General features: G+C 42.2%; 1 protein-coding gene across 5 annotated transcripts in view; it reads right to left on the bottom strand.

Moving 5' to 3' along the window:
• DPP6 (dipeptidyl peptidase like 6) overlaps positions 1 to 12,538 on the bottom strand; it is a 792,069-nt gene that overhangs the window by 152,649 nt on the left and 626,882 nt on the right. For all 5 annotated transcript variants that reach the window (XM_050940410.1, XM_050940409.1, XM_050940406.1 and 2 more), the window contains one exon: positions 6,617 to 6,737. In XM_050940410.1, coding sequence (XP_050796367.1) covers positions 6,617 to 6,737 — 121 coding nt within the window. The remainder of the gene's footprint in view (positions 1 to 6,616; positions 6,738 to 12,538) is intronic.

Genomic DNA, 12,538 nt, shown 5'->3' with positions numbered 1-12,538 from the left:
CCTTTTTGTTCAGTGTAACTTCTCTGGTGCTTTGTATACTGGGCCTGAATTACAGTACTTACAAACCACAAACTGGTCATTATAGGTAGTGCAGTAATGCACAGGTATGTATTTATTCATAGGCCTTTCTATGGTTCTTAGCAACACAGTATCTCAGCAGTTCAGAACAATTAAGCATTTTTTAGCCTCACAACATGTGAGGTTGTGAAATATTTTTACCTCTTTGTTTTCAAGTGAGGAAACAGAGGTTCAAGGAGGTTGTGACTTTTCCATGGTCACACAGGTAATCTGAGCCAAGAACAGAGTCTCGGTCTCATGACCCCCCATCCTCTGATTTACCAAGACCTCTGGACAATATCTTCAGGTGTTCAGAATTTTGACAGTTATGAAAAGACATTAATAACAATGTGGGTGAAAATATTAGGTTTTGCTGTCAGAGTGTGTTATAACAAAATGCATGAGTGCAATGCATTCTAAAATTCACTACATTTTTTATGGAAGTGTACAATGCTTTTGCCAAAATAGCACTCCATTTCACAGAAAACACTTTCAATCATGCCTCTATTTATTTTAAAAATTATCTTTAAATTTCACTCTTTCTAACATACACACACATACACAGAGAAGGTGGTCATGCATAACAAACTACACCATTCTATAGTGGTTACTCATTTATATACATAGCTTGTTTAGAGCCCCAGGACTCTCAATGGGCATCCAACATAGATACCTGGAATGACTTTGTGGATCTGTTCTCTTTCTTCTAAGGGTATGGCTACACTTGAAACTTCAAAGCGCTGCTGTGGCAGCGCTGCCGCGGCAGCGCTTTGAAGTGTGAGTGTGGTCGCAGCGCCAGCGCTGGGAGAGAGCTCTCCCAGCGCTGCACGTACTCCACATCCTCATGGGGTTTAGCTTGCAGTGGCACTGTTTACACTGGCGCTTTGCAGCGCTGTATCTTGCAGCGCTCAGGGGGGTGTTTTTTTCACACCCCTGAGCGAGAAAGTTGCAGCGCTGTAAAGCGCCAGTGTAGCCAGGACCTAAGCTATAACTTAATTTTTACAGTAGACATGTAAGCAGCATGGCAGGATAAAGTTATATCAGACTATACGAAAGCACTAGAAATGTTTATTTTAGCTTCATAAAAACCATGCTTAATCTAGCCTTTCATGTTATAGTAATCTATGTATCAGCCTACAACCTTCCAGCTAAATGCACTAAGTAGATTAAGCTGCTACATCAGCTCTGATTGATTTGAAATGTTTTTCACTATATTATCAAGAGTCAACAGTTCAGCATAAGTACCTTGAAGAAAGTTTTTCCCCTTTGGCAGATTTACAAAAGCAAATGCTTAATGTGAATCACAATGAATTTCTGTATTTTTATAGAGGGAAAAAAAACCCCTTCAAATCCACTCTAAAGCTGCTTCTGGATTTACCAAAACCATCTGTTTAAAACTAGGCTCACCAGGGGAAGGAGACCAAAGCCCTGAGGTAAGTGAGGAAATGAAATACCGGGAGGAAGCACGAGCAGGAGAGTGCAAGAGGGGCGGACTCCTGTATCAGATGAGAAAGCAGGACAATCAGCGAGTTATCTTAAATGCCTATACACAAATACAAGAAGCCTGGGAAACAAACAGGGAGAACTGGAAGTACTGGTACAGTCAAGGAACTATGATGTGATTGGAATAACAGAGACTTGGTGGGATAACTCACATGACTGGAATACTGTCATGGATGGATATAAACTGTTCAGGAAGGACAGGCAGGGCAGAAAAGGTGGGGGAGTTGCATTGTGTGTAAGAGAGCAGTATGACTACTCAGAGCTCTGGTATGAAACTGCAGAAAAACTGGAGAGTCCCTGGATTAAGTTCAGAAGTGTGAGTAACAAGGGTGATGTCGTGGTGGGAGTCTGCAATAGACCACTAGACCAGGGGAATGAGGTGGACGAGGCTTTCTTTCAGCCACTAGCAGAAGTTACTAGATCGCAGGCCCTGGTCCTTATGGGAGACTTTAATCACCCTGATATCTGCTGGGAGAGCAATACAGTGGTGCACAGACAATCCAGGAAGTTTTTGTGAAGTGTGGGGGACAATTTCCTCGTGCAAGTGCTGGCAGAACCAATTAGAGGCAGAGCTCTTCTAGATCTGCTGCTCACAAACCAGGAAGAATTAGTAGGGGAAGCAAAAGTGGATGGGAACCTGGGAGGCAGTGACGATGAGATGGTCAAGTTCAGGATCCTGACAAAAGGAAGAAAGGAGAGCAGCAGAATACGGACCCTGGACTTCAGAAAAGCAGACTTTGACTCCCTCAGGGAACTGATGGGCAGGATCCCCTGGGAGAAGAACATGAGGGGTAAAGGAGTCCAGGATAGCTGGCTGTATTTTAAAGAATCCTTATTGAGGTTGCAGATAAAAATCATCCCGATGTGCAGAAAGAATAGTAAATATGGCAGGCAACCAGCTTGGCTTAACAGTGAAATCCGTGCTAGTCTTAAACACAAAAAGAAGCTTACAAGAAGTGGAAGACTGGACAAATGACCAAGGAGGAGTATAAAAATATTGCTCAGGCATGGAGGAGTGAAATCAGGAAGGCCAAATCACACTTGGAGTGGCAGCTAGCAAGAGATGTTAAGAGTACCAAGAAGGGTTTCTTCAGATATGTTAGCAACAAGAAGAAAGTCAAGGAAAGTGTGAGCCCCTTACTGAATGAGGGAGGCAACCTAGTGACAGAGGATGTGGAAAAAGCTAATGTACTCAATGCTTTTTTTGCCTCTGTCTTCACAAACAAGTTCAGCTCCCAGACTGCTACACTAGGCAGCACAGCATGGGGAGAAGGTGACCAGCCCTTTGAGGAGAAAGAAGTGGTTCGGGACTATTTAGAAAAGCTGGACAAGCACAAGTCCATGGGGCCGGATGCACTGCTAAAGGGTGCTAAAGGAGTTAGTGGATGTGATTGCAGAGACATTGGCCAATATCTTTGAAAACTCATGGCAAATGGGGGAGGTCCCGGATGACTGGAAAAAGGCTAATGTAGTGCCCATCTTTAAAAAAGGGAAGGAGAATCCGGGGAACTACAGGCCCTGGAAGAGGACTGTGGCAAGGAAAGCAGCTACTAGGCTGATTGGGAAAACAGCCGCAGCTGGGCCACCTCCCAATCAGGCCTCAATTGGCCCTACATAAGAGGCTGGGAGCCAGGAGCTTAGCAGCCTCTCTCTGTGTTCAGAGAAAGAAGGGCTTGGTTGCAGGGAGGCTAACTAGGTATCTGGAGAGGAGCAGGGCTGGGGAAAGGCCAAGGGAGCTGGGGAGCTCTGGCCTAGGAAAGCCCCAGGTTGCATGCCTGGTAAAGTCTATTAGGTACCGGGTTGCAGGGGCAGCCCATGGGTAGCCAGAGGCAGCAGGTCCAAACCCTCCTTGCCAGTGATGAGTGGCTTTTACACTGCAGTCTGCCTCAGGAAGTGGGGGCTAGATGAGGACTGGCAGTAGCCCAGACTGAGGCAAAGTGGGGATAGTGGGTCAGGGTTCCTGAGGAGGGAACACCCTGAGACTGAGGGGTGTATGGCCAGGGGGCTGCACCCCAGATAATGGGGCACTGGGTCTGGGAGGGACACGGGGGCCAAGCGGTAGCAGGACACCGGCCTGCAGAGGGTGCTCCAATGGCTGAAGAGCTAATTCCTGAGATGACCAGCAGGAGGAGCTGCAGGAGTGAGTCCCACATCGCTACAGAGAAGGTACTAAATAGGTCATAAATTGTAACCGTAACCCAAATGACTGCTCAGTAGAGCCTCAGCTGCTAACATTATCAGAGGTCATAAACATCAGTGACAACAAGAACACAAAAGAGAAAAAGAGAACACTCTCATTCGTTATGCCAATACTGCAGCCTTCACTATAGCTCATTCTCTGACTATATGGTGCATATATTTACACAGATGGAGCGAGACCCTTGCATATGTTCAGAATTCACCCCAAGAACTTGCTGAGATGTTAACAGCCCAAACAACTGTGAATATCAGGTCTGTCTACACAGGTGAGCTGGGGGAGACATTGCTATAGGAACCCATGAAAAAGACAGAGCACGAAGAGATGGTCCTGTGATGCAAACGTTAGATCTTTGCCCAGATTTCAATTAGCTTCCCATTCAGGCATGTTTGGACTGACGGTTTTGGTTAGGCTCATTATTAGAGAGAGACAGCACCGCAGAGCACATATTAATAGTGGGAAGGTGGCCACCATCAGTAGGGATATAACAGAACAGCACAACGCAGGCAGCTTGGGTAAATCCTGGTTCCACTGAAACTGATGTTAAAACTCCCATTGACTTCAATAGGGCCAGGATTTCATTCCTGGATTCCAACTTCCACTGGTCCTGGTGATTCCTTTAGCACTACTGAGCTCTAAGTTTCTCTGGACTTCCCACCCACCCCAAATTCAGTGTGTCTACAGGGCTCCTGAGCTCCATACCACATCCTGTAGCCCTCCTCCTTGCTTACTGTCCATTTGGTTTCACCCGCTCATCAGTTCTCTGCTCCCCAACAATCAATATCTTGATTCCTGCTTCCAGTCCCAGCGTTGCCTCCTACAGACTTTTTAAATTTGTAAAACCCAGTGGAGACCACATCAGGCTCATGGGAAGACTGGGAATCAAGTTAGGAAGACTGGGTATGCTGTGATGTGGAAGGGAGCTCACTTATGGAGACCAGCTAGAAACCAGAGGCCATCCAGAGCTCCGAAGGTTTACAGAGCTCTCTGCTCCCTGGTTCTCCTGTTCACAATTCCCTGAGGAGTGTGGGGCCTATGGGCTAGGCCAGGGAGACAGGTCCATCCTGCAAAACTCCGATTTTGAACTCCACCTCAAAACACAGGGGGTGTTTGTATCTGGGGTTTTGCTCTGGACACTTCTCTACCCTGCTCCTGGGGACTCGTCACTCTATTATTCAAATGTAAACTGTTTTCAGCCACATAGTCTGTGACACTGTTAGCATCACAGACAAAAGGCTTAAGTATGATCATCATATAACAATGAAATTACCAAGAAATAAATGGATACTGTGGACCTCATTCTGCAACCCTCATTCACACTGAGCAGCACTTTCAATGGGGTTACTTATTTAGTAAGTGCTATTCAGTGAAAGGGTTGTAGAATCAGGCCCTATATATGTACATTGTATTTGATCATAGAATCACTTATTTTAATCAGTAAATTAACACGGCTTTAACAAGAAATTTTTTTTTTGCAAAGGACAAAACTGAAAGTCAGTGTCATCTAAGAAATCAGCTGAGCAATCCAGTAATTGAATAAAAATGTGTATCAGCATAACATCAGCATCACTGTGTGCTAGCTTGATCACTTGGAGTTCACTGACATGATAAACTCTTTCTGTCAGCATTATGCCCTGTATGCAGCACAATCTGAGAAGACCTTATGTACTAAATGCTGTTCATCATCAAAACAGAGATACTGACATGTACACTTGACCTACACAGTCACAACAAGGAAATCTCATCTCTTTAGCAAAAATTAGATTAAATTAGCATTTAGAAACATCCCATCAGCCACTCTGACTAACTGCAAAATGCTTTACAGGGAAAATGTTGTATGCAGTGTCGTGGTAGCCATGTTTATCTTCAGGTGTTAGAGAGACACAGAGCTCTGTGTAAGCTCGAAAGCTTGTCTCTCTCACCAACAGAATTTGGGACAATAAAATTTATTACCTCACCCACCTTGTCTCATTATAGGGAAAATATTAAGTATTCCGTGATGCATAAGTATTTCAGCTTCAACGTACATTTAAACATCAAAAACAATGACAAATGGGTAGCAAACACTTCCACTGATGTGTGTGTATAAATCAGGGCCCTGAGTCTTTGGGAGTGATGACTGCGAAAGGACTGGTTTTAGTTTTCTGGTTCTTAACGCCAGTTCCTTTGCTTTGACACAGTGTAGAATAACCTAGGGGCTGCTCTACACTATGCCACCTAGCAGTGGCACACAAGGGGACATCTGTCAGCTGAGAATAGCAGGTGCACAACATTGTATTAGCTATGGCCCTCCTGCCCTTATGGGACCATTATGTGGAGTAGGAGTCAACTGCACTGGTTCTGTGCCAGCTGAGACTTTCCCATGCCAGGGAAATTCTCAGCTACTGAGTTCTGCAGTTTCCAGCTTCTTTGTGCTACTTGGTCTGGTACAAAAGTGCCGGAGCACCTGGCTCTAGAAGTTTAAATCAGAGGAGTTTTTTTTGTTAACTTCTCACCTTTAACCCCCCCCCGATCCCTTCCCCACACACACGTCTGCCACTTACTGTGATTAAAAAATAAGCACTTCTGATGGAAACCTTGAGTTATTGCAGACGCCATTACATAATGAAACTGTTCTGTTCATTAACACCCTGTGATTTATCACCCTTGAAACAGGGGGGAAGCCCTGGAAAATACAGTTCTTACATCCTCTTACATTATTCCCAGTTCAGCACTTAAGATAAGTGTTGGAACAGCTGAATTTCCAACTAATGGGCCATAGTCCTGAGAACTCAAATGTTTCACTTCTAATTTTACCCCGTACTGCAAATCTAGAGCTTAAACTCATAACTAACTGCAGCCTTCAATATTGTGTCCTACCTTCATACAGCCAGTCGTTGAGGCCATTGAAAATAACACCTTCCTTTCCAGTGGAGACCACTCGGATGGCTTGTTTCCCCACATGAGCACAGTAATAGATGTTATTCTCAAAGATAAATATCTAATTTGAAGGGAAAAGGAAAAGAGAACATGGTTAAGCAGGGAGTCCATTATAAAATAGTGCATTGCGTTCACAACAATCAGCAGTACATGGTGATAGACAGATTTCTATAGCAACAAAAAGGATCCCAAAGCCTTTTATCAACTATATTGTGAGCTCCTCAGCTGATTTAAGTTAGTATAGTTCCATTGACTTTAACAGAACCTGTTGAGGGTCTAGCCTGACAAACAAGTATTTCTTCACTCATTTCTAAAATATTGTCATCATTTTAGATATTGAAATATGGCAGTGTGAAAGTAGAACGAATTACATTGTAAAAATAAGAATGGATTAAAGAAATGCTGTATGTTCTTTTAAGCAGAAATAAGGAATGTTGAAATATAGTTGTCAGGAAGAGAAACATTAAGGTACGAAACAATGGGTCCACTTAATCTAATGGTGGGACATTAACAGCAGAGCGATAATAATTAGTAAGGAAATAAGATATGCATGTTTAGCCCAGGTAAACTTATCAGATTCTGCTTCCTTTGTTATCTTGTTAAGTTTGCACCCTTTTATCTGTATAAATGAGACAGTTTGCGTCTTGCATGGCACTCACATTATCTGGGTGTATTAGCAGAGCGCTGTGCTAATAAAACAGAGTGGTCTGACAAATTGTGAGTCCTGAGTCTGACTTTGACAGCAGTTAAACAGCAATGATCTGCAGCTTAAGGTCAAGAAGTGAAAAATACCATACCCTCCCAGTAGTTTCCAAAACATGGTGCATAGACCACTGGTCTGCAGAATGTTTGCAGTGTGGAGACCTGACTGGTCATAGAAGGCTGGTTCTCCTTGTTTGCAGATGAATGTGTTTCTTTAAAAGATAGCTGATGGTGTATTAAATACTTTTAAAATAATGATTTCAATGCAAGGTCTGGCTGTAGATGCTACAAGAATGACATGTGCTCCTCAATAGGAGGGGAAGTGGGCTGTATGATTACTAGTAGGTTGGAAGGTGGCCCACAAGACAATCTCTCTATTAACATGTGGCCCACACTGAAAGGGCTGCGAAATCTCCTGCCACATCCTATTGGAATTACCGGGTAATTTTAGACTGTTAGAAGGTAATTACCCAGACAGAAATTTGACCAGGACATGAACATTAATATGCACACTCTTGAGAAAGGTAACAGGGGATCCTTAATTCATACATTCCAAGGCCAGAATGGACCACTGTGATCATCTAGTCTGTCCTCCTGTAATGACAATGACTGGTCAGGACCAAGGGGCCTGACCCTGGAAACCTTTACTCACACAAGCAGCGCTACCCCGTCAGTGGGACTATCTGCATGAGTAAAGACTACTGGCATGAATAAAGGTTTGCAGCGTTGCACCTCCAGGATTTATAAACAGCCAGACTTGCCAAAATGGTGCCTGCAGCTAGGTTCCTAACTAAGTATCCTGGTTTTCAAAGTACCAAGCATCCACAGATTCTACTTATGTCAACAGAACCTGGTGGGTGCTGGGCTCTTGTGAAAATTAGGCCACTGATTTAGATATTTAAATATGGACATAAAAACAAAACTGTAGGCACCCATTCTTGAAAATCTTGGTCCTTGGCCTCAATCTTTGTCCTTATCACTGGCTAAACACCCTGTTTCCTGTATCACTGTCACATGCAACAAAGGGACATTTGGGGTTTTTTTGTTTGTTTTCTCTGTAGTAAGTTTCATCCTTTTAAAAATAACACTCTTGCTTTGAAAAATAAACTTCATTCTACCAGGCTGCAGAGATGCAAGTCACAGGAGTATCAGCAAAGCAATGTAATCAGAAAGACAAACTGTTAATGACATTTAATGGACGTTTAAGGATGGGATTTTTATACATTTTATGATATTGGAACAAATGTTACGTATCTTTTCCATGATACAATTTCTTACATTGTACTGATGAAAAGGTAGAACTGGAAAAAAATATTTGCTTTCAATTCATGTTTCGCATCCTATTACAATAGTGTTTCAACTAGAGATGAGTTGGAAAGCTGCCAAAGGCAAGTATAGATCCTAACTTAATTTCAGCAGCTGTTATGGTGAGTTTGCCTGGGGTAAAAAGTAGAACCAAAATTGTAACTTGTTTTATTCTTTTGCAGCCTACATGAGCTTTTGAGCTAAAAAGAGCTGCATCCAATTAATATATTCTGAAAGTAAAAATATTCTGCAACAGATATTAAATTCTCCTCTCTCTCTCCTGCCTTTATTTTTATTCTTAATATGCAGATAAAACAAATGAGAGGTACTGAGCATAGACTGTTACATTAACTAACAATGTTGCATATGCTGAAGTTTAGATGCACACAAAAAGTCAGGACTAAGCAGAAAAACGTACTGTAAGAAGAATACCGGATTTTTTTTTACACTTCTAAACCCAGCTCTCTCCCTCGTGGATGAAATACAAAAAAAAAAAATCAAAGCGATTGCTGCGGTCATGAAAACAGAACACAAATCAAACTCAAAGCCACATAGAACCAGGGTACCTCATTATGATCACATCGCCATTGGTATAAATCCATTCACTGACTTCAGTGGAGCTACTCTTGACTTACAGAGTCAAGCCCTGAGATGTCCAAACTTTGCTCAGAAACAATGTAAACTAGCAAGGAGCCCAAAGGACTACAGCTAATTTGCATTAAAGAGAGCAAATGGTGGCCACTGTGCGTGTGTGTGGGCAGGAGGTCTGTGTCTTCACCTCTCTGTCAAATAACTAGCACATCGTGGGTGCCGCTGCAACCTGAGAAATATTAATAATGAAAAATGTTGTTGCACAGCATTTATACCAGCTTTAGGGGTGCGGGAACTCCTGTCGGTTCTGCAGTCCCAGTAAAAGAGGTGGGGGGTCCAGGGCAGGGTACATTGTGGGTGTTGTACAAATTCCCTTCCTTCACTCAACTTGCTCCACAATTCCCTTGTGTGTAGCAGTGGTTCTTTAAAAAATTATATTGCTCTCCACAAGAGGCTTAGCTCTCTCTAGGATAGGTCAGCTTCTAGGAATTCCCAATCTCTGCTGTGAGAGAAGCAGGACAGTCCGGTAGTTATGCTACTAGCCTAGGACTAGAGACACATGGATTCAATTCCCTGCTCCACCACAGACTTCCAGTGCGACCTTGCGAAAGTCATTCTCTTTGTGTCTCAGTTCCCCATCTGTAACATGGGGATAACAGCCCTTCTCTACCTCACAGGAGTGTTGTGGGATACATGCATTAAAGACTATGAGATGCTCAGATACTGAGGTAATAGGGGCCATATAAGTACCTAAGAAAGATAGCCACATTCAAAGTTGTCTGGGGTTTCGGTGATGCTGTAAGTACCCAAGATATGGGGCAGTGCACCATTAGTGGTTAGCATTATGGCTATTTATTTAGATTGTGGTAGCATGCACATTGCACTAGGTTATATCCAAACCTAGATGAAGACACTTCTGAACAGAAGAGCCTCCCAAAAGGGAAAATGACAGATTACAGCTAGCCTCTGGGCACTTTGCCAACACCTTCTCTTCCCAGTGATAGGAGAGCATGGAGGTCCTCCTGACTCCCAGCTCTTATACGTACAGGAGGAGCTATTGGTTTAGACACCCATGTTTGAAAATTTTGGCCTTAGATTTTGACTGTTAGGCTCACCCCAACTCTCACGGAAGTTAATGGGAGCTTTTCCAGTCACGTCAAAGGGAGATGGATCAGGCACTTGTGGATTTACAATGCTACATTCCCAGACAACATCTTCCTTTCTACGGTACGATGAATAGTAATAAACGCAGGATATTCTGGGGGCCTTGTCACTGTATAGGAGGATTCTATTTAGTCCTCTCTAGTTGAGATTTATTACTCTTTTCTGCAAACATCATCCAATCAAACATTCAGATTAGAAGGAATTATTCAAGTGATGCAACATGTTCCTTCAGAGTTTCACAGTAATTGAAATAGAAGGGCTTGCCATACTTTGTATCAAGTATCAGGGCGTAGCCGTGTTAGTGTGTATCCATAAAAACAACGAGGAATCCAGTGGCACCTTAAAGACTAATAAATAAATAAATACATCTGTTAAATAAATATTAGTCTTTAAAGTGCCACCAGACTCCTCACTGTTTTCGTGCTTTGTATGTTATTTACCTTTAAACAAATCTACAGGAAAAGGAAACAAAGCTGAGTAGCAATCTTTTTGCACAGTGATGCTTATATTTCTTCACTTTTTGCATCTTTCAGAGCTTTGCTACACTAATCAGTGCGCACACTCCACCAGAGAGCTACAATGGAAAACTAATACAGCATTAGCAGCAAAGAACCCTGTGCCACCTTATAGACTAACAGACGTTTTGGAGCATGAGCTTTCGTGGGTGAATACCCACTTCATCAGATGCATGTTCACTTTAAAGTAACTTCCATATAATTTAGAGCCAAACTTCAGCACCTCATAGAGAATTTAAAATTATCCTCTTCACTACAGTGCCTTGTACCCTGAAAACGTCAACCATAATCAAGATAAAACATAACTGAAGCAGCACATGGAAGACTTCTGTGTAAGTAGCTTATAAATTAAGAAAAAGCTTTTGAACTTTTGCTATCCATCAGAAAGAAATGTCTTCACGTTACTCCATATCCCAGGTTACAGAGATATTAGATGATTTTATGAAATACCATTAAAATATTTTCAATTTTTTTACATTAGAAGAGAAATCTCTAAAATAACCAGATTCCTTTGAATTAATCTGTACATGATAAGAATTATTTGTGAAACAACACTTTATGGACATTAATTCTACACTATTTTACGCTTACCAAAGTAGCACTGTACATTTCAACTCTAACATAATGCCTGGCAATTAGATGGTTTGATCTGACCCCCACTGCGTTCAATGGGAGTAGAATCAAGCACTAAATTTACTGGTGCCCTTTCCTTTTTCTGTGTACACGCAATTGCAATGGGATTTATGCGTCTGCATTAAATGCATGATTATCTACCTTTTTTACTGAGGACAGCCTCTGGAAACTGCCACAATGGTTAAAACAAAAAAGCAGGCAAAATGTTAAGATGCATAATTAATACCATGGAAAATAAAGCAGAACATATTATAATATTATTAACATGCTTCCGCTTGGAAACTGCAATCCATGCTGGTCAATTTATTCCTCAAAAGAAAACAGCAGAAATCGAGGGGGTTCAGAGACAGGCAGCATGAACAGAGGCAATTCAAAACTTCCATACACTGACCAACTGAAATGACTCTAGAGTGGAGAACCATGGGATGGGACATCATAAACTAAGAAATGGTGCAGAGGTGGTAGACAGGGCACTGCTATTCATTCCTTTTCAAGAACAAGAGGACGCTGAATGAACCAGAGGCAAAACATTTACAATGGATAAAATGATTCCCCTCCATGTCTAATTAACCTATGGAACTCACTGGCACGGGTATCATCAAAGACATGAAACCCTCTCTTATAGCAGGGTTGAAAGAATTGGGCATCTATTTATACAAATAACAAAAACATTCACAGATACTAGAATAAAGATTTTAAAAAAAATAAATAAAAAATGCCAAGGGTGGAATCCTGGCTCTATTGTAGTCAGTAGGATTTTTGCTACTGACTTCAATGGGAACAGGATTTACCTCAAAAGTTCTGGAAGGGATAAAATTCTTCATGCATCTAGGCATCAGCAAACCACTACCTGATACGGATTGGGAGAAACTATCGCTATGGCTATTTATTCCAGAACTGCCTATTGAAGGATTTCTTGCACTTTCCTCTGAGGCATCTGGTGCTGGGCACT

The sequence above is a fragment of the Gopherus flavomarginatus genome, chromosome 2, assembly GCF_025201925.1.
Source record: "Gopherus flavomarginatus isolate rGopFla2 chromosome 2, rGopFla2.mat.asm, whole genome shotgun sequence".
In the NCBI taxonomy this organism is placed as follows: domain Eukaryota; kingdom Metazoa; phylum Chordata; order Testudines; family Testudinidae; genus Gopherus; species Gopherus flavomarginatus.
Note: the sequence above shows the minus strand (reverse complement) of the source record. Positions and strands in the feature narration are given on the sequence as shown.